Source organism: Clinocottus analis, unplaced genomic scaffold (genome assembly GCF_023055335.1).
Source record: "Clinocottus analis isolate CAN_PGR_092001 unplaced genomic scaffold, fCliAna1.0.p SCAF_18, whole genome shotgun sequence".
Taxonomy (NCBI): Eukaryota; Metazoa; Chordata; class Actinopteri; order Perciformes; family Cottidae; genus Clinocottus; species Clinocottus analis.
The window spans coordinates 2,588,254-2,610,054 of NW_027175909.1; the positions used below are offsets into that span (position 1 = coordinate 2,588,254).

At 44.5% G+C, this 21,801-nt stretch overlaps 2 protein-coding genes across 2 annotated transcripts in view; both read right to left on the reverse strand.

Moving 5' to 3' along the window:
• Window positions 1-5,010, reverse strand: part of kcnh2b (potassium voltage-gated channel, subfamily H (eag-related), member 2b) — a 216,003-nt gene extending 210,993 nt beyond the window's left edge. Inside the window, exon 1 of the mRNA XM_068581269.1 lies at window positions 4,817-5,010. Within this exon, the coding sequence (XP_068437370.1) occupies window positions 4,817-4,892 (76 nt within the window). The 5' untranslated portion in view covers window positions 4,893-5,010. The remainder of the gene's footprint in view (window positions 1-4,816) is intronic.
• Window positions 5,011-8,301: 3,291 nt separating this feature from the next.
• The window catches only part of sspo (SCO-spondin), a 74,205-nt gene continuing 60,705 nt past the window's right edge, over window positions 8,302-21,801 (reverse strand). Inside the window, exons 110-116 of the mRNA XM_068581714.1 lie at window positions 20,961-21,125; window positions 19,664-19,875; window positions 18,339-18,434; window positions 12,648-12,708; window positions 11,976-12,106; window positions 9,932-10,082; window positions 8,302-8,461 (exon numbers count right to left, since the gene is read on the reverse strand). Of these exons, the coding sequence (XP_068437815.1) occupies window positions 8,439-8,461; window positions 9,932-10,082; window positions 11,976-12,106; window positions 12,648-12,708; window positions 18,339-18,434; window positions 19,664-19,875; window positions 20,961-21,125 (839 nt within the window). The 3' untranslated portion in view covers window positions 8,302-8,438. The remainder of the gene's footprint in view (window positions 8,462-9,931; window positions 10,083-11,975; window positions 12,107-12,647; window positions 12,709-18,338; window positions 18,435-19,663; window positions 19,876-20,960; window positions 21,126-21,801) is intronic.

Genomic DNA, 21,801 nt, shown 5'->3' on the forward strand with positions numbered 1-21,801 from the left:
AAAAGACAGAGAATTACCTGGAGATGACTACTGTACCTTTTTCCTGCTGTGTGTGTGTGTGTGTGTGTGTGTGTGTGTGTGGGTGTGGGAGACAGGGGGGGCCAGTTGCTATGGCGATGAAGTGGTACTTCAGCCGGAGAATGGTAACATCCTCCCCGGAGGACAATGGCTTCTTCGAGACTCGTAATTGGGCAAAGTCTTCTCTCAGGAGCACCGAAACAGACAACAACACGTGACCCAAAAGGGTTGCTATGACCTCATGCTGAGGCCGAACTCTGTTGTTGGTTGTTAGGGAGGCATGTGTGCAGTCCGGTCTGTGTGGAGCAGCATGGCGATTAAACATGGCGGGCGGCAGTACAGTGAACAGAGAGGGCTGCACGCACTGAGGATCGGTGTACAGTAAGCAGAGAAGGTCAGGAGGTTAGAGTGCACGGCATCCCTCAGCTGGAAACCATGACATGCACCTACTGGTCTAATAAGTCCTTGTTTCAAACAGGTAGTATAATAACCTTCATGTATTTTTGTCCAAATAGAAGCATTCTGAATCAATAAAAAAAAAAAACATGAATAAAAACAGTAAAAACGCTGTCTGCTGAATTATTCATTCTCGGTTTAGGCCACCTTCAAATGATCAGGTCTCTATTAACAGAAGGCACAACCTTTGGCCAAACGGTGCAATAAAAAAAAGTCAGCATGAATGTGATAATAGGATTGTCTGATACTCTACTTATTACTTTGGATATGTGGCATCGGACCAGTAACGCATTTTGTTTCCCCAAATGTTATCAGCGGTGTGTGTGAAATGTTATGTCGTGAACAGAAGACTTGGGCTGCAGTCGATTAGTCCAAATAAAGAAGAAAATAAAGATGTCCTGTCCATGGAAAAACGTCATGAGGCCAAGGAAAGATGGGAGAAGGAATTCATAAGGACTTTTGGTAAGACACCCACGGGGCCTATACTTTAAGCGAGGCGACATAATCATGTGACAGCGGATGTTTACTGATGTGGGCCTGCCTTGGTGCTGCCTCAAAGAACTGCGGGACGGCATAACCTCCTTTCTTTTCTTAAAGGATGGTCAGGTGTATGCTCTGCTTAAGGAGTTAACAAAGAAGAAGTATTTAGAAACCATTCCTTAGCATTTAGAGAATTGCGCCAGCTCTTATTATGACTGCCACTTGCTTCTGGGGTCCTTTCACTCAGTTAGGAACCTTCCCAAGCGAAATTGACTCTCCAACCACAGCCCTGGAGCCATTCAACCCCCGCTTTGAAGAGACATGACAAAGATGAGAGAGCAGATGAGAGATATAAATGTATCAATGTCATACGTGTTTGAATATTCTTTGCTTATAATCACTCATCATGATGTGTGCTTCTCCAATCTGTAATGGATTTCCTAAGGCCTAGTCATCTATAAAGGCAGGATTGTGCTCCCCATTGATTTCCCTCCAGTGGACACATCAATAATCTCCATGCAAAACCACTTTGACCTCCTGTCCGATAATCATTTGCTCATTTTTAACAGCTACTGTACATGACAGACTGTCCAGGCTGCTCTACCTGATATATTTGTATGCATTCTCTGCTTGGATGAGTGCCCTTTGTAGTTGGTATTAGTGTGGCAGCAATGGTCTCTGTATGCTTGATGGAGATCATATTCCACGAGGTGCATTATGTTTGATGAAAAGATATGGCTTATGAGTTTAAAGGACAAAAGGAAATCTTGTTTATCTGACCAGAGATTTGAGCTCCTCTGCACACAATTCATAGTACAATTGTTTTGATTCATATTATTTTTAAGGATTCAACATAAATGCACCTTCTTCAAAGAGCAAGGAATAGGATTTAGTGGCATCTAGTGGTAAAGGGTGATCGGAGACTACGATGGCTTTGAGGTAACGAGGTAACAAAAGGCTCTCTCTAGAGTTAGTGTTTTAGTTTCTTTAGTTTTCTTAGTTATTTTCCATTTCCACCATCAAATCTCCCTAAAGCTTACACATGAAGAATTGACAGCCAAATGTGTTATATATGGCTCATAATAATATAAGACTTTAACTCACACTTCATGCCACTGCCAAATATCTTAAGGAAACATAGCAGGAAAGGTTTAAGTTAAACATAATGTCAAAACAAGCTGTCTCGCAAGCATGCAGCGTGTTAGCAAGCAGCTAGTTATCAAGCAGCAGCGTGTTAGCAAGCAGCTAGTTATCAAGCAGCAGCGTGTTAGCAAGCAGCTAGTTATCAAGCAGCAGCTTGTTAGCAAGCGCGCGTTTGCAAGCAGCTCTTTAGCAAGCCCCGCGTTAACAAGCCTCACATTAGCAAGCCGCACGTTAGCAAGCAGTGCGTTATGTATTACGTCCTGAAGCTAGTTCATCAAATTGCCACACGTCTTATAACACAGTATATGACCTACAGGATTTCTCACCCAAAATGTCTGGGGAAAAGGTCTGGGTGTAACGTGGCGACAACTGATTGTTTTCATTGTTTGCTCCTTAATCATCTCCGACCGAAGGCTGAATGTCAAGTATCCCTCGAACATTATCTTAAAAGCAGTCCCATCCTACGATAAGAGCCGTCTTCGCCACATCAATGTGGCTTTTCATCCCCATGCCACCATCACACACTGTGTAGCTGAACCAATAGGATGAGCCTGATTCTGATTGGTGCTCGCACAGCCCACACTGGAGGCTACGCCCTCCACAAACTCTAGTTCACTCAGCTCTGGACAACACAAAATGATTGGTATTAAGGTTTCAGTGATATTTAATCAATCCAAAAAACTTTTGGTGATGAGTCGCAGTGGGGGGGTCAAAGAAATGGGCTCTTTAAGTTGTACTGAAGGCCCCGTTGTTGGCAGATTATCTCTGCCAACAACTATCTATCTCTACAAAAAGCCTGATTTTCTCAGTTAAATGTCTAAACAGCTGCTGGTGTCCGCTGCCTCTCCTCCTCCATGCTCACTATAGTTCATTACTCACAAGCCGTTAGATACTATCTCATCCCCATTTGCAAGCATGCCTGGTTTGCCTGACCAAACCCCCCTGTAACAACCAATGGACAATTATTTCCTCAGCTGGGGAAACATTTGGAAAAGCCCCTCAACTGCAGGTTCCCTGTAACGCTGAACTCATGGACGTTGCATAGTTACAGCCAGCGAGTCCCGCCACAGCCGAAGCCCATGCAAATCTGCTGTCAGGGAACATTCAAGATATGACCACGGCGGAGCGAGTCGGTGGAGTTCCAGCACGTTAATCTTTTGCTGGGTGAATGTGCAGGATAAAGGCTTTTTTGTTTTTGCCCAAAAAGCTCCACCACCCTGATCACCTTATTTGAAGCTCCACTACTCTCCTGGGCATTACGAACGCTGCGAGACGTCTCGGGCTGTTCCAAAGCAGCCTTGTGGACTGCACTGCCCAACAGCATGTGGTTTAAGCGGTGGAAGGAAGGGAGCACCTCCCGAGATCAACCTCATCCCCAACCCCACCCACGGAGCAGTTGACATTTAGGTTCCTTCAACGCTTACATTTAAATCTTGAAGAAATGTCTTTTGAAACCTGAATTGGCAAAAATGTCAACGAGACACACTCAGTCTTCTCCTCACACCACCCCACCCACATCCCCATCCCATCCCATCCTCTTTTTCTTCATCAGCCCCGAGGTGAATTTCCTCAGGGAAACGAGCTGTTGTGGCTGCTGAGGCGCGTTTGATGTCTGGTTACACGTTCAGAGATTGAGAAAAAAAAAAACATGAATGATTTGCATCAAAGATAACACCGCCGCAGGGGAAGTGAGGACGAATGAAGCTTGTGTATTCTCCAATATATAGGCAGCTTCAAAATTGCGTGCCCCTGGCCTCTATGAAACATTTAGTAGCTTGGATATAGTGTTTGTTTTTGCAGCTTAATTGAGAGGATATTGGTTTTGGTTGTTTTTCCTTTCAAGGCAAACACAGTATGTAATAGTTTGATGTCTAAAAGGCATGTGCATATTATCGTGTGTTTATTGAGGTGTCGTACAGGTGGCGTGCAAATACTTACCATCCAGATATTAGACCCTGGCCTTCTAAAGCACTAGAGTGTCATATTTTCTTGCAGATTGCTTTTTGCAGGCAAGATCAGTTAGGATGGCATAAAGCATGAGACACCTCACATGAAAGCATGAGAGGATGTGCAGAAACAAAAGTAATTAAAATTGCTTTAGTTTGTGTGTGTGTGTGTGTGTGTGTGTGTGTGTGTGTGTGTGTGTGTGTGTGTGTGTGTGTGTGTGTGTGTGTGTGTGTGTGGAAGTTTTGTACTGATGCGGTGCAACCTTTGCTCACAACCCACTTCTGACCCACTGTGAGAAACACCCCTGACTGGCAGATGCCCGTCACAGCTGCAGGCTGCAGATTCTACAAATAACAGACTCAGAGCGGTTCACATCTACACAAGCTGTTCATGTTTTGATCAAAAAACGAATGTGCTGGAAAGTGAACCCCTTTAAAGTCAATTCTAATCACGCTGATAATATAAACACCGTTGTCCCACTAATTATTTTGTTATATGTTAATTTGAAAGAAAAGGAAAAGTCATGTTTTTCTGTGATTAAACCTGATTTGTTGCACATTTTCTAACCTCTGCTGCTGCACCGTGACTATTCGCATCCGCAGACGTCATTATTGAGGCTAATTATGGAAAAGAAATGTCATTAGAATGCCCTTTACAAACATCTTTTATGTAAAAAATGTATTAAATAAAAGTGTTTCTTAATAAAAGGCAATAAGATACGTGGTTGAAAATACAAACGATCACACAGAGGGGAAGAAAACAATAATCTTACTCTGACTGTCGAATTTCCTGATGATGGTGTCTAGGAAGGTGTTCTGCGGAGCCACGTGGCCCCTCCGGACCGGCATCTTCGCTGCAGCTGCCCCCGAGACTTTGAGAGACTTCAGAAGACTTTTAATGGTCTCCCACGGACGCTGTGTTGTCCACTCCCCGCAGCCCGAGCGCACGATGCTCACTGCGCTCTCTGCATCCAGACCCGACGCGGACGGGCTCTGTGACGGTAATCCAAGGGGGCAAAAGTTTGCCCAAGTTGCTCAGGGAGAAAGGGTGCTTTTCAATCCCCCCCTCTCTCTCTCTCTCTCTCTCTCTCTCTCTCTCTCTCTCTCTCTCTCTCTCTCTCTCTCTCTCTCTCTAGCGGGAGACAGGGTGAGGAGAGGTCTGGAAAAGAGGCGCACAGTATACGCACGGCGGAGCTGGGCCGTTTCCAGCCTTCACTGTCCAGGGTTGAGAGGAGGAGCGAGGGTGTCCGTTTCTGTCCCCCCACTCCCCCTCACCCTCCCGAGGAGTAGGGCCGCCTGTCAGGTGATGTTTCCTCCCGCGGTCTCACACTCGGCGCAGCACAGCGGACGTCTCATCCTGCACTACAGCCCGCCCCTGTGAAGCGAACCAGGAGAGCTTCCCGACGAGCGGCGTTGTAACCATTTGCTGGGGGGGTGGAGGTTGGCTGGTGGCGCGGGGCTGCGCGTTTTTTTTGTTTTGTTTTGTTTAGCGTGGGTTGGGAAGGGGGAATTTATTTCTTCCACTTCTTCTCTCTTTCTCTCTGCCTCTAAATATCTGTGTTTAACTGGGGAGAGACGGACGGTGCTGGTCACAGAACAGCGGAGCGCAGATCGTAGATCAGTGCGTTTTGGGGAGGTGTTCTCTGTATCTCTCCTCCTTCTCTCGGTGCGCTCTGCCGGATGAATTCAGCTCCACCAGCGTCTAGCTGCGCCTCTTTTAACCCTTCACTCATCACTTCTTGTGAAGGCTGATGAAGCAGAAGATGCGCCCTCAGCTTCCTGAATCACCCCGGAAACTACACGTAGAATTACGCGGGCCACGGGGACTCTTGGATGCTACAAAACGAGCCCCAAAATGAAGAATGAACGCTTAGGGTGTGTGTGGGGAACTAATTTATATATTTGACACACACACACACACACACACACACACACACACACGCACACACACAAACACACAAACACACGCACACACACGCACGCACAGAGCTTTAACAAAACTTCCGTGAAGTAACCTGAAACTTAAAGTCTGACGTCACATACACAGTTAATCTTCGTTCCTGTGGCCGGACACAAACGCGGACAACTTATATTTTCCGCCGGAAAGAAAGACGGCCCCGCCCCCTGCTCCGATATGGAGCGTGCCCTTTGAGTCATGGCGGTGGGGTCAGTATACATGATGTTCCGGGTATGTTGTGCCGCGGTTGTGATGCCGCCTCGTCCGTTCATTTCAGGGGGATTCACCGCTCGATGCTGCGCGGCTCTACGTCACTCCGCCGGGGTTCCCCACTTCCGTCAAGCTGAGCGATGATGCCTTTGCGTAACCCTCGGATATTGTGGTTTAGGCTGCAGCGCACGCGGACTGTCTATTAAGACTGCGTTTTACGCGCTGCCTTTACGCATGAATGGTCTCTGAAGGGCTGTAATGGCGCCCTGCAGATGGCTGACAGTGGAAGCACATTTAAAACAGTCTGCCAAATCACAGGGACAGTTAATTAAATGACTAAGAGCATCATAAAGGCCCGTATGATTTAGATGATTGACGTTTTTTTTCATCTTCCTTCATGTTGCAGACTGCTGCAGGTAACACTAACCCACTCATTGGGATGCATTTTTCTTGTTGTCTTTAATTGTTTGGAACATTTTGAGTTAAGTAGCAGAGACTACACATTCCTGTTATCATTTAATGTCCTAACTTGCATCTAGATTATTTATTTTTAACATTTAATGAATACATACAAACACATTTAAAGTCAGTTTTCATTCATTAAATTAAGCATATACATGAATCAAAAAGTGTCTGTGATGTTTGAAAAGATACGTCCTGCAGGCAGTCTTTCTTTGTCTGACAGCAAATAAACGCAGCAGAAAGTTCTTTAAATCATTAAGAACTTGGGTGTTTTTGGCAGATCTTTATATCCATGTGAGGTGTGTAATAAGAGTTGGCTTACTAACATTTCTTTGTTATCCAGTCTGTCAGATATACAGACTCCAAAGCAACGCGGCTGCTCGCTATTTGCATTCATCAAAATTACCTGCACCTGACTGCGTTCATTTTCCAAAGAGATCACTGTTTTAATGATGTATGGACATGATGGATTGCAGCCTTGCAGCCGGACCCGGCCCGCGGAGTCATCTATCAAAAAGTGACAGTTTGCTGTAAATTAACAAAAACAATGCATCAGCTCCTGCTCATGTTACATCCCACAGTATTTACTAGAGGTAGCTGAGAGAGGGAGGAGGCGTGCTGCTCAGGGTTCTTCTCTCAACTCTCTTATTTAGTCAGGAACAGAAAGGGGAGGAGGAGGAGACGAGGAAGAGGCAGACGGTTCCTCGACATAGATGAGGCAGATTTCAGCCTTGTAAACCCCTTTTGTATTCACAAACACACACACACACACAGAGAGACAGAGAGAGAGAGAGAGAGAGAGAGAGAGAGAGAGAGAGAGAGAGAGAGAGAGAGAGAGAGAGAGAGAGAGAGAGAGAGAGAGAGAGAGAGAGAGAGAGAGAGAGAGAGAGGAGAGAGAGAGAGTTGGCTATAGCTGCTTTATAAACTAACTGAATCTAGGAAGTGAAAAAGCTCAGAGTCTCTTATCTTCTTATAAAAGCCAAAAAGCAGCAAATTGAACTCAGATATGATATCAGAAGCACAGCTGTTACAGGGAAAAGTATGAATATCTGCTACTTTGTTTTTATGTGACAAAACGTCAGTTTCACTGCAATCTGGTTTGCATTTGTTTCTGCTCAGACCTTAAAGCGTACGTTTGGACGTCGGCGCCGAGGTTTAGACACAAACAATGACAACTTGAGTTGTGGCTGTTTTACTGTAACTGGCTGATCGACATGTATGCAGCCCACCGAACCAAAGTGAGGGGATGGGATGCTGCCACACTCTGCTGCTTACTGCATATGCTGTTCAGATATATTCATGATGGGAAAAAAGATTCATAAAAAGACAGAAAGCTGGTAATGTGTAGAAAAATGTTTATTGACCAGTTCATTCTCACCAGTTTCATGCTCGACTCCAACTTAGAGAAGACTGCTGGCACATGTACGTTCTCATTAAACATATACATGTGGAACATATCTGAACGCTTAATAAGTCTCAATCATGATCCTTTAATATTACTTTAAATATACAGTAGAAAAAAGGCTGTACAGGCAAAAGAATAGACAATCAGGTATCAGAACAAGAACCCTACGATCGGCAGGAGCTCAGTCAGAAGATGACGGAGGACCACAAAACAACCAGGACTTCATTTGTCACCTCACTACTCCAATCCGTCTGCCTTCCAGTGTGGCGTCCTAACTGAAGTGGGCCTGGCAGTCATACTCTCTTGCTTACACATTTTCTCACACACGCACACACACACACACCACACTCGACACACTTGCTTAGCGTCTGGACAGGTCACCTCCTGTGAAGAAGAGAAACAGTTGACAAATGTAATCCCTGTCATCTTGTTGCTGTGATGAGTATGTGTCAGTCAGAGAGAATCAGAAGAGTCGCTCTGTAGTGGCAGATAATATGTCCGTGTGTGTGTGTGTGTGTGTGTGTGTGTGTGTGTAAGAAAGAGTGGCTGCGCGCTATCAAAGATTGATCGGCGGAACGACCAAATCTGTCAGACGTGATGTCCGTAAGAGTGTAGCGCTGGGAGGGGCAACGGGAGCAGGGTGGAGGGGATGTTCTGCGTCGTATGTGGCCACATCCAATTAACTAACGCAATCAGCCATGTTGATGAATGGATTAGCACATAATTGCTTCAGAGGTGGGATCCTTGATGTAATTATTCATGGTGGGCGAAGGCGAACGTATGTTTTGCCCAGATTAGCCAAGTGTGTGTGTGGGTCAGCCATGGCGTTAATGGAAAGTGACTGAGAACGAACACGACGGTGAGCGTTACAGCCGCTCACTGGGCTGCCTCCCATGGGGTCAGACTTTTCAACACTGGCTGCACTCGACACAGCTTGTCAGCGCTGGATCCAAGTAAAGAAAGCTGAAGAAAGTAAAGCTGTCAAAATGAAATAAAAAATAAAAACAGGGTTCTTAGGTTGCAAACAACCTCACAGACGGTGGATTGACCTGAACAAGTGTTGCTATAGCATCTGCAACTCGATCTGTAGCTGTTTGATTTACGACAAATGGCAACTGTACCCGTGGGGGTCGACTGGACATCACACTGACCAAAGACCAAAAGGATTGCAGATGCTTTTGAACACCTGCTGTGACATCAGTGAGTAGGGTGAGGCCCACTTGGCCACCTCTGGTTCTGCCTCGTGAAACCAATGTGGAAGTCTTGATACAAGTACCATGTTTCACATTATTTACGTTTAAGTTATCGAGAATCAAATCTCTTGGTGTAGTCATCATGAACTAATAAAATATAGTATACATGAGAAAAGGCTCTTTGATGAAAACGTTTAGTTTAAGTCAGTTCAACAACACATTATAGGTTAATAAATGCCTTTAATCTGGGATTTGATTTCAATGCACATTGAACATGTTTAAGGTGGCTCCTCAAGTTTAAACATGCGAGTTTATATATATATATATATATATATATATATATATATATATATATATATATATATATATATATATATATATATATATATATACACACACATATATACATATATATATACATATACACATATACATATATATATATATATATATATATATATATATATATATATATATATATATATATATATATATATATCCTTTTTTCAAATTCTCAGATGGAAGCCTGAAGTGTGTAAACAAGTGTCACATGCATTTTTTTTTTTTTTTCCATGTATTCAAATTGTGGATTCTCACAATGACGTGAGAGATGGACATGCAAATCCATTCGGCCACTTTCATTGCCCCCGCCCCTCCTCACCATGGCAGCTGGTGCACTCGCAGCTGTGGATGACGGGCAGGACAACCGGCTCGCTCTCGCCGCTCTCACACTGCAGGCTGAGGAAACGCACCGGGTTGTCGGGGTCCAGGCGGTAACTGCAGCACTCACACACTGACTGCAGGTAGGGCTCCTGTGGAGGAGGAGGAAGAGGAGTGAGAGGAGAGCCAGAGGGATATGGTTGAAAGAGCTAATTAGGAGAGCAGAAAATGATGAGGGGAAGGTGGAATGAGAGGAGAAGGAAGTTATGAGAGATGTTAAGCAGAAAATAATATTAGAGGGCGGGAAGTCAAGGAAGAGAGGCGAATTAAGGGCGATGAAATAGTGTCGTCAGAACTGATATAGTCAGAGAGAAATATATTTTATATACTGATGAATCAAATCAAGATGTGTTCAGTGACTTAGGCCGTTCACACAGATGAAGCCACGGAGACTTCTAATCAAACTATGCAGCTTCAGAGAGCTTTTTTTTAGCCTCTTTTAGCTAATTAGTTTCTTAACTGGGCTCTCATGAATCCCTCTACAGCCAGCTGTCTTATGCTAATGAGCTTCTGATGAGCCCACCGTACACATCATCAAACGGCAGACAGACCTTGTTATAGCAGCTAAAGTTCCAGATGTTTGTTAAGAGCAGAGTGAGCGCGGTGGCCGGCGACACAAAGCCTCATGACGCTCTGCTTTTTGGTTCGCCATGAAAACGTTTGGTTCTTTAGGCCGTTGTTTTAGGCTTGTTGGGCAGAGCAAGAAGCTGTAAACGCTGTAAAAGCCCTGCTGGTTATATCGAGCTGTTATGACTGAAGTGTTAGCAAAAGGTTGCTCCTGTACACATCCCACAGACACAGAGCAACATTGCAGAGGGGTTTATTAGCGCTCCGACTAAAAACAGCTGTGGGAGTGAACCAGACCACACGGAAGGCTGCGAAATTCAAACAGCGAGCTCAAAGATGCTTTGAATAAACTAAGTTCTTTTGGTGACCTTGTGTGATAAAACATCTTCTACTAATCAGACAGCTCACACACAAAACAAGCACAATATTGGGAACTTGGTGAGAATTTTTTCCACCCGGATGTCTTGAAATGCAAAAACTCAGCCTCTGTGTTTTGCTTGACAGATAGTAGCTTATTGGAAGTAGTTCTCATGTGTCCAATTAGTGCAGGCGAAGACCCAAAGAGCGGAGGGATTGGTGAAGAGTACAATGGGTGGTGGAGAGAGTGATAGATAATAGAGGAGGAGAAGGTGAGAGGGGTGAGCGAGCAGAGGATCAAAAACACCTCCGACCTCTGTAAAGTTATTAGTGCTTCACAAACTTTGACAAGTCTGCAGCGTGTGTGTGTGTGTGTGTGTGTGTGTGTGTGACATCATCTGGCGGTGAAGACGAGCTTGTGAATCTTGTGAATGCGAAAGGGGAAAAGTCTCTGCGCCCTGGTTGCCACAGTAACAGGAGGTAACGACACTTTGGCTGAGCGGATGTTTATTTTTGCTAATCTGAAGAACAAAGTCACCATGGCGATGAGGTGATGAGCACGCTGTCTGACGAGGAAGGAAAAAAAAAGACAACAAGAAAAAAGGGAGAAACCGATAGAAGCGTGAACTGCTGTTGAAAACATCTGTATTTGCGTCCCTGGGGACTCCTTTATGTGGACTGTGTAAAAACCACTGGCCACCGTCTTCATGTCCATTAATGAAGAAGTGGGATTACAGCGGCGTGGCAGCGTGACGCAGTGTGTTCGACTTCTTAACACACAGCGCAAAACAGATGGACCATTTGGCTGCCCAGTGACGGCATAATGTGGAAAATATTGTCACAAATGTCGTCACGTTTAGTGACTGTTGAGATTTAGAAAGAGAAAAAGTCAGGCTTTTTTGATCCCTAATTAAATGAATACTGCAGACATATCTAACTTCAGGGGCTGATGCTGTTCTACACGGGCGACCAGAATGAACTGTGCAGCCCTGATGAGCCATTTGCAAACGATTAGAAGTAACAGTTAGTTCTTCTGTGTGTTTTTCTGTGTGTGTGTGTACCTCCAGGATGACATCGGTGCTGGACAGACAGCGTCCTCTGCAGGAGCTGACCTCCACGTTGTCAAGCCAACAGTCTCCCTTGGTGATGTTCCTGACCTGCACATAGCGGCGACACTCAGGCACGGGCTCGCCTGACGGAGGGAGGAAACGGGTCAGAGGGAGATTGGTTTGATGGATCAAAGGGGGGAGGGGGTAACCAGAGGACAAGTAAAATGAGTAAAAAGACAACAGGCAGAGCAAGAGCGTCCCTCCCACAGAGCACGGTGACATTGCCATGCTCCCTCGCAGCATGTGACGTTTCCCCCACTGGGAGAAAGATTAAAGCCCCAGTGTGGGTTAAGTAATGTAATCTCTCATTAATTGGGCACTGCAGCACTTGGTTTCTCGCCTCCTATATAATTAACTATAGGACATTCGAATCAGATGAAGTGGCGTAAAGGTCACGACGTGGAATTAAATCAATGTGACTTTGTTTGGGATTTGCATTTTATTTTTCATTTTTTTTACAACAAGTAGTTTTCCTAATGGTTCCATTTGTTTTAGGACGAACAATCATTGTAATTACTCACGGTGGTGATGAGTCTGGGTTCAAGATGGCGTTCAAACAGCGATGTCTAAGTTTTCTTGTGGACTTTGGGATGTGTTTTCCTGCACAAAGTATATTGCACCAACCTGGAAACTGCTTTCTACAGACTGGACAGCAGCTGCCTGGCTCCTCCACCTTGACCTCCCCCTGAGAGAGAGATGACATAACGTATCAATAACGCATTCTCTTGTTCAGTTTCCATGAAAACAAAATACAAAGAGCAGGCGGCAACCTCCGGTTCTGACCAGTGAAACCAATGCAGAAGTATCTGAAAACTTGATGTCCATCAGGGGGCGACTCCTCTGGTTGTATAGAAGTCTATGAGAACATGACTCTACTTCTCTCTTCATTTATTCCCTCAGTAAACATTGTAAATATGCGCATATATCTCGATCTCTCGGGTCATGTTTTTTTCAATACAGCAGGATGTTCATTTAGTAAAGTAGAGTCAAACAGAACACAAAGCAGAGGATGCCCTGCGGCCACAGACCTGATCATCTTTGCAGACACTGAATCATTTATTTTAACCAATTAATTACAAATGTAATCTTTTGTGGAAATGTCAGCGCAATACTTTTCAAATGTCAAATGTCACGGGGTCACTATAACAGACATTAGCACTGTTTCCACATGCTGTAAGAGGTGGAATAATTATCAAGTGAAAATATTAACAACTTTGCTAACTGTCTTTCTGTAAAAGATAGGCAACACAGTCGTGACTCTATTTGCAATCGAGCTGATTGTTTCACATCATGGACCATCTCTAATGACTGACAGCTGGTCATTTGGGTAATCTTCCAGTTGAACTATAAAGCACATCCTAGCTCTGTTATAAGTTTATCATCTGAAAAATGATCTGAATCAAGAATCCCGGGATACAGGGCTGTAAAGCTATTATCCGTTCAGGCTGGGAAGCTAACATTAGCTGAAGCAGCAAGAGCAAAGACAATCATGAAATCTACTTTGAATACGAATGTCTCAAGCTAACTTTAGTCTATCTGTAACAGCAGAGGCAGCTTTGACAAAGCCTGGCTGAGTGAGAGGTCACATAAAACACAAAAGCTTTCATCATGCAAATATATGTCTTCTAAATATGGTGAATTCTGTTCATTGGTTGTGAAACGGACAATAGCCGACCCTAAAGGCAGCAATGCTATCTCCAAAAGAAGGAAATAGAGAACACACCCCTGGAAAGCTGAAATCAGGTTAACTTAGACAACATACCTTAAAAGTGTTAAAATATGAGCAGTGTTAGCCAAACAAAGAGCGCGTTGATTGTGTCAGTAATATAGCGCTACATTACCGAGGCCATGAAAGCAGCATGGTGAGTGGTGCTACGAACCAAATGTTAGCATCAGTATGCTAAGTGCTTCCATTGGAAAAGCTGCTGTCTCAATATATATTTGTATAATGTTTGACATAGTCACGGTCTTAGCTTAGCAAAGAGCATGCTAACATTGGCACTTGACAGAAAGTTAACATTGGTGTGGAATGACACTAATCAATAGTAATCCATCTGATAATGTTAGAGGCATTTCACCAAACAAATAAATGTAAACCTCATGGTGATACTAGAGGCCAGATGGCGACGAATTTCCCAAAATCAACCCAATGGTTGTTGAGATACTTCAGTCGGGGCCAAAGTGTCTGAGTGACCAACAGCGCCATCCTAAGAGCCACAAGGCTCAAAATCAGTGTTGAAACAGACTATGCAACGTCAGTCTGCTGGAGCACTACTGCTTTACATTCAAGCCAGTTTAGTATCCATTTAGACATGGGACATTACAGGTCCTAGACCTAGAGGACCAAGGTTGAGATCAAGCATAGAGCCAGTTAATGGACCGGAAAACGACAAAACAGGACGCAAGAAATACAAACTAAAAATAGCAAGACGACGCTATAGGAACACAAAAGGACAGAGGCAGAGGGAGTGGAGCTACAGAGGAAGAGAAATCCAGAACAGTGCAGAGACAAGCACAGTGTCCCGTGGTGTTCCTGTCTGAGAATAGCTGCTGTTAGCATACAGAGTCACACACACACACACACACACACACAGTCTGACAGCAGGCTTCAGCACCCACACCAACACCAGACTCAGCTCACCCCTGAAACTTCACCCAACTAGAAAATCTTTCTAACGAGCACACACCGTTTCACCCTGAGGACTTCTCCTTCCTCTCTGCACTGCCGCCAGCCCCCCCTCAGGGAGGGAGAGAGCCCACTCACTTAAAAGGGTGGGAGGTCACAAAGTCCTGTGAGTTATGTGCGTATGTGTCTGGAGGTGGAAAACTGTTGAAATGTGAATTCGTTGTCATTTCCCATGAAGGGGCTCGTGGCATTTAAAGTAAAGGGTGGTCAAATTTGTGTCATCTTCAGGCCGCGAACGCGATATAATAGCTCTGTTAATGTGTCTGGCACAAAAAAAAGAAATAAGAGGAGTCAGCGTTTGGGAGGAAACCAGTATGATGACTTGTATCACCCAATATGACAACAGAACCTTTCATCCGTCACCTTGAAAAGGACCTCCTGGTAGAGGCATGTTGGGAGATTTCGTTTTGTGCTCAACTGTAAGCGGAGTCATAAATAACAGAGTACACTGTCAGGAACCAATTCGCAGCCTGTCAGGAGAGGGAACACTGTGCATTAAATGACCTTTTCATATTGGCCTGGTAAGAGGAGTGCTTTCACTGAAGCATAACTTAACTTTGTGCAGCGATCTGGAGAAGAGAGAGTTACACAACGAGAGACCCTCCAGGGACACGGTGCACCGGCGTATGGACCAGTCTACACCACAGGTGGAACACTGCGTCCACTGTTTACTGTGTGGAGTGTCCTGTGCAATCCACCTCTTTCTTTTAAGTTCCAGGTGTCCGCTAGATGTATTTTTACCCCCCAGGCCTTTATACAGCCAAGGCGAGTCAAAGATATACATTCAGCTTGCTGTGTCGAGGATGAGATGGTTGACTTTTCTGCAGGGACTTTTGTCAACATCCTCACTAATGGAGAGAAGACCTTTGGGTCGCTTTCTACCTGAGACAAGAGAATCAATGAAAGAAGGACAAAGAGCCACGTGGAAATGAATTTGTTTTTGGAATCATTGAGAGAGAAGTCTTCAGACCAAACAAACACAGATTGCATTCACTTCTGCTTGTGATAGAAATAAAGAGAAATGATATGAACTGGAGGAGTGGAAGGAACCACATGAGAACACTTCCCTTCAGAAAAGATGTTCAAATAGTAGTTTGTGGTGGGGAAGGCCCTTATTTTTAAAGGCCTTTCATTCTAAATGTTAACTTCACTCTGAAGCCGTCGTCATCTTAATGAGACAGAAATCAATAATAATATAAATAATATTCCCTTAAAACATTGTTTTATAACTGGGATAACTTTATGGCTGCAAGTCTATTATTCTATCTATTATTATCTAACTATTGTTGTTCTATAATCAGGTCAAATTTGTCCAATATGTTGGCTCATGATCAGATTCCTGCAAAACCAATGACACCCTCAGCTTATTCGGTGCTAATTAGCAAACGTCCGAGTGCTAACATGCTAAACTACAATGGTAACCAATGTGATGAACGTGGTAAACATGTTTGCTACAGTGCAGCTTGTGTGCCTGCAGACCAATGACATGTGGCACAGAGTTGCAGCTGAGAGAAGAAGAAAAAGGAAAATAGTTGTGTGAGAGGAGCCTCAGTGAGATGATACAAATGATGATTAGTTAAAAATTGTCAGATCCGTCTCATCTTTTTTTATATATATACAATGGACTGGATATAATCTATGTGGTAGCAAAAGTTCCACCTGTCTCAAAAAGTATTCATATCTAATGTTTTCCCTTCGTCTGCCTCTGGTTTCTACAGAGCACATATACATATTGACCACTCGGCTCAGCGTCTTAGGCGAGACGACTAGCTGTTAACCACTCGTACAGAACAGGCCTGAGTGAGCATTATGCAATGGATCAAGCCAGCCCATTTTTTGGGGGTGACGTGCTGTCACGAGCAATGACAAGTGTGCACTTGTACCCAGAATCCCCCATGCATGCCGATCCAATTACCTCCACCATACCCATAATGTTGTTGCAAAACAAAGTGACTTGATTAGTATTTAAATATATACAGCAGACTCTTAAATATTAGGCCCGGAGCCATTCATTGAACAGAACGGGCTGCAGCAGTTTGCAATGACACTTAATTACATTTAACGAGGAGACCAGGATGGAGTGTTTCATGGGAGGTGCAGTGCAGGGGCACGGACTAAGTGCAGGCTTGTGGGAGGATCCGCCGGTCAGGTATTGATCTACTCAGACCGGCGACTTGCAGAGAACATCCCACACATTCTTGAGGGAGAAGAGCATTTAATTCCCTTGCTCGCGATAATTGAGATGTTTGTGACCAACAGAGCTGTGTGACCTGTAACCCCCTCGGGGTGGAAGTGGACTGATGTGTTCGTCTGATAGACAGATCGCACCTCTGTGTGTGAACCTTCATCTATCCTACCTGTAAATTGGATGCGGTAGGCGTAAAATAAAATATAATGTCAGGATGCCCACAAGGAGTCGAAAGGGCCGTTTGGAGAAATAGATTACTCCTCACAGAGCGGTAAGACAGAGGCAGTTATTACAGTTCTTATGCTCCTCCCCCAATCGGAAATGTTAGTTGGTACCATTGGTGCAATAATACATAAGGTGCTTGGATATCAAACCTCTGTAGTTTACTCAATAGATAAATCACACATCACATAAGACTGGTTTCCAGTGCTATGCACCTTATTACTGTCATGCACTGCAAAACAAACTAGAGTTAGAGACATCGTCCTCTTAGAGACTTTACAGATCTACGTTTGGCTCTTTCTAACAATATTTGTGGCTGTTTCATACAGTCTACCTACTCGTCCTTGCATAGAGAGTTAGAGTAGAAAGTACATTCCCATGGATTGATTGCATAATCAACAAAGCAGGACTTCAGGGAGCGGCCATTTTTATTCATACAGCTGCTGCTGGAAAAAATGCAGAGGCTACTTCTGTATAAAGCAAGTTATGGCACGTGATGTGTGTGTGTGTGTGTGTGTGTGTGTGTGTGTGTGTGTGTGTGTGTGTGTGTGTGTGTAGTCCCAGTCACAGACATCGGCTGTGTCACAATGCAGCATCTGATCGGGCTCTGTGACTACCCATACTGACGGCTTAGCAGCGAAGCAACAATGCGTGACAAACTTTACGGCCCCACTGACTTACGTTGTCACCATACGACAACAATCACCATTTTATTTTGAATAAAATCGAATGATACAATCCTATGCTACTTTTATGAGTCCATGTCTCTGTGAGAGGATGTTTGGGTGACTGAATTGTCTGGTTATGGTATTGTACAGTACATGAGTACATTACATGCATACTCTACACGTGTACACATGTACTTGTGTACTCTCTTGTAAAAGTTAGCTTGATGTCAGAGGGATTAACTAAATAAATACAAGTTCAAGGTGGTATAAAATGCTGAAACCATTATATAAACCATATATGAAACCATTTCTCAGCTGGTGGAGATTTTGTTGTACCGTTCCGACTGAGCAGGCTCTGGGTATATTCATCCATTGAGAACATGATGCAAGAAACACATATTTAATGTAATATTCACAGGATGTCTTCCATAATCCGGTAAAGTGTCTTGATTTTTTCTGATATTTCGGACAAGCCAAAGATATTCATACTTAATTTAATTCAAGTACAAAACAGTTGTCAGTTTGGCACTGTGTGTGTTTGTGTGTCTCACCTCATCACAATGGAGTGGCGGACATCTTAACTGGCACAGTTTTTTCCCGTTGACACAGCGACACGACAGACAGCCCTCGTCCCATTCTGATCCTGCCTGGCTCACACACACACACACACACACACACACACACACACACACACACACACACACACACACACACACACACACACACACACACACACACACACACAGTATTCACTTACTCAACTTAATTAATGCAGGTTTATAAAGTGCAGCTGGTTTCAGCTCAGCATATTTTCAGCAAAACCATTCAAGCTCTGGCTGCACCCTTGTACATAATTTAGGTTATGGAGGCCTATTATGATGGTGTAATTATGGTGACACAGTATACAGACTACATTATATATTTTCTGTATGTTAGCTAGAGAAATCATTCAAAATACTCCCATATTTCCCATAGAAAAGCACCAACTAGGGAGTGTGGTTCACACCGGGCCATTTGGCCTAATAGCATTACGTTACATTACATATCATTTAGCTGGCGCTTTTATCCAAAGCGACTTACATTTTTTGCTCTATACGACGTAGACACAGCAACGGGGAGCAATTATGGGTTAAGTGTCATAGAAGGTCTTTACATGGACATGAGTCATCCGCCGCTGACACACAGAGAGAAACAGTGTGGTGAGGTAGAAAGAAAGAGAGAGTCAGACAGGAAGAAAGAGTGTGAGATGAAGGGAGAAAAAGAAAGAAGAAGTCCTTGGACAATGGGGGACAAAAAAGAAAAAGGATGGAGAAAGTGAGAGATTGAACTATGAATCCAGTAATGAAAGCAGAAGAGGGACTGGTGAGAGATAAAGCTGAGGTATGGGAGAGGAAAAAAAGAAACAAAGAGAGAATGAAAGGCCCGAAGAAGAAAGATCAAGAGGGAGAGGGGATGGGACCTCTTGTCAGCATATGATTAATTCTTCTAATCCTATAATATCCCCTCTTTCATAAATAATTCCTGGCAGGCTTGCCCAGTTGATGTTCCAACGCCGGCTTTCTACGGCACTTCCTGCATAATTGATGAGGCTGATGGCTGGCGAGGCACTGTGGTGTAATGTGGCCCGTGGGGCATGTCACTCATCTTCTAATGGGCCCTTCTTTATGAGTAAATAACACAATGGGAGCGAATTGAACGGAACGTGAACGCAGCGCTAATGGTACGGTTCAGATGCACTGCACAATGAGGCGGGGACAATGGCGACAAGCTGCAGAGTCAGCTGGGCAGCAGATGTCGGTTGACTTTGGGTGTAAGCCAGTGTGTGTGTGTGTGTGTGTGTGTGTGTGTGTGTGTGTGTGTGTGTGTGTGTGTGTACCTCTCGCTGGATGCCCTGGTCATGGCAGGGGCACAGGGCGGGGATGACACAAACGCCCCCGGTGTCGCGGTAAAGCCCCTCCCGACACACGCAGCCCTCGGCGGAGCGACTGCAGTTGACGGGAGAGGCGGAGTAAATGTCCTGGCAGCTCCGCTCGCACAGCATAAGCTCCTCCGACGCGCTCCTCCTCCACTGCTCCCTGACAGGACACGCTGACAAACAGACGGAAACAGTGAGATGAGGGTAAAAATGCATTGGGGAGGATAGAAAAACTAAAAAAAAAGAGGAGGGAAGGTCACACAGGAAGACGGGAGGATGGAGAGGGAAACCTGAAAAGGAGCAGAGACTCATAATGATTCATTGGTGGAAGAAAGGGAGCACAGGTATCAAAAGGTGTTTCTCTTTTAAAAAACATTTTATAACCGCAGTTAATAACATCAACACCAATTAATCATTCGCTTAACCCCCCCTCCAAACGTCAATGGTCCAATTACAGCACAGCAGGCAGAACTAGGCTTGACAGACCCAGTTATGTCTGGTGGCTTCTCCACATTTCCAAGTAGGCAGGGCTGTCGTGAGACTGTCTCATAATCCAATTTACACAGCCAACTAGCGGTGACAGTATGCTTGTTAGTCCTCATCCTGTCGTCTTTCTTACTGTTTAAAAACATGAACCAGTAAACTAAACAATCAAATAGGGTTATGATAAAAATGACGAGGACATATTTACAGAGGACGTTATAGTGAGCTGCTGAAGGAGGTGCAATGGTCCTGTGACACATTATTTCTTTAAGGTGGTGTGAAGAAGCCTTGCTTTGGAATTAAAATGTGACAAAGGTAGACGGTATGTGTATTGATTTTGGACGTCAGCGCTCCGGCCCCGTCGACACTACAATTAAACGGTCAGGATGTAGAAATCGTTGAGCCGCAAAAGCACTTGAGGCATTTTAATCGATAACAAACTGACCTTTGAATGTAACAAAAAAATACAGCAGCTCCTTCTTTTTGTGTGTGAGGGAGCTGGCTAAGTTTGATGTTTACAGGTCCCTGATGACTCCCTTGCCTTTCTGTTTCCGCCTTTTCAAAAATGACACGTTGTATTTAATTGCCTTGTCTGTGTTTTTGATTTGGTGTTATTTCTATTTTGACTGCTGCACAAACCGACTGCCCCTCTGGGGACACGTACAGTTCTGCTTGATATGACAAGCACTCAGGAGCATACTTTTTTAATGAACTGTTACAATATTCACCTGTGAGTTGCTTTATTCCTAAAACATCCCCCCATCTCCTCACTCACCACAGTCGGGGGCCGTGCACGTCTTGGTGCGGTGCTCGGGGCCCTCGCACGGGGCCCCTCCGTACCGGCTCGGCTGCAGGATTATTCTGGTGGAGCTCTGTTGCCCCGTGCCACAGCTCACTGAGCAGGGTCTCCACTGGGACCAGCTGGACCACTCGCAGCCCACTGGGGGGGACGTGAGGAGAACATAGTCACACTTGGCTCCGTGTTAGTGCTCATGTTCCTCGACCCGCAGCAGTGAGCAGCACGTGAGCGCTGTTCCTCAGCTCGGGCAGATGAAAGTACAATTACACATATTGACCCCGCGGCACCACCGACTAGAAATACTGCAGATGTCAACATAAAATATTTTCATTTGTGTGTAAAATTCCTGACAAAGACTCCCCAGAGGCATCTTGCAATATTTAGAGATTTGGATTCAGAGACTCCTCGAGCATGAAGGAGCCAAAAGGTCTCACACAAAGTAAAACATGCGTGTATCATTCCTTCTCTTCTCTACCTCCATATTTGTTAAAACAAAACAAAAAAAGGCTCCAGCAATGTGGATCTTCTCACTGGCTGATTTAACTGCTGAATTTACGCACGCTCAGCAGTTTATTGTGAGGATGAGTCTCACTGTTGATGTGCGCTTAGGAAAAGTAGTAGCACATGTGAGAGGAGGGTTCATGTGAGGAAGTTACCCGATTGCGAAAGGAATCACATAATGTGTCGTCAGTAACACACACGATATGCTCACGACAACACCAACAAGGACTGCCAGGGTGTGTAATGCTCCTTATTTAAATACATGTTTTCATATTCTATTCTATTACGTGTGTGTTACTGAGTTGTTTGTACATGT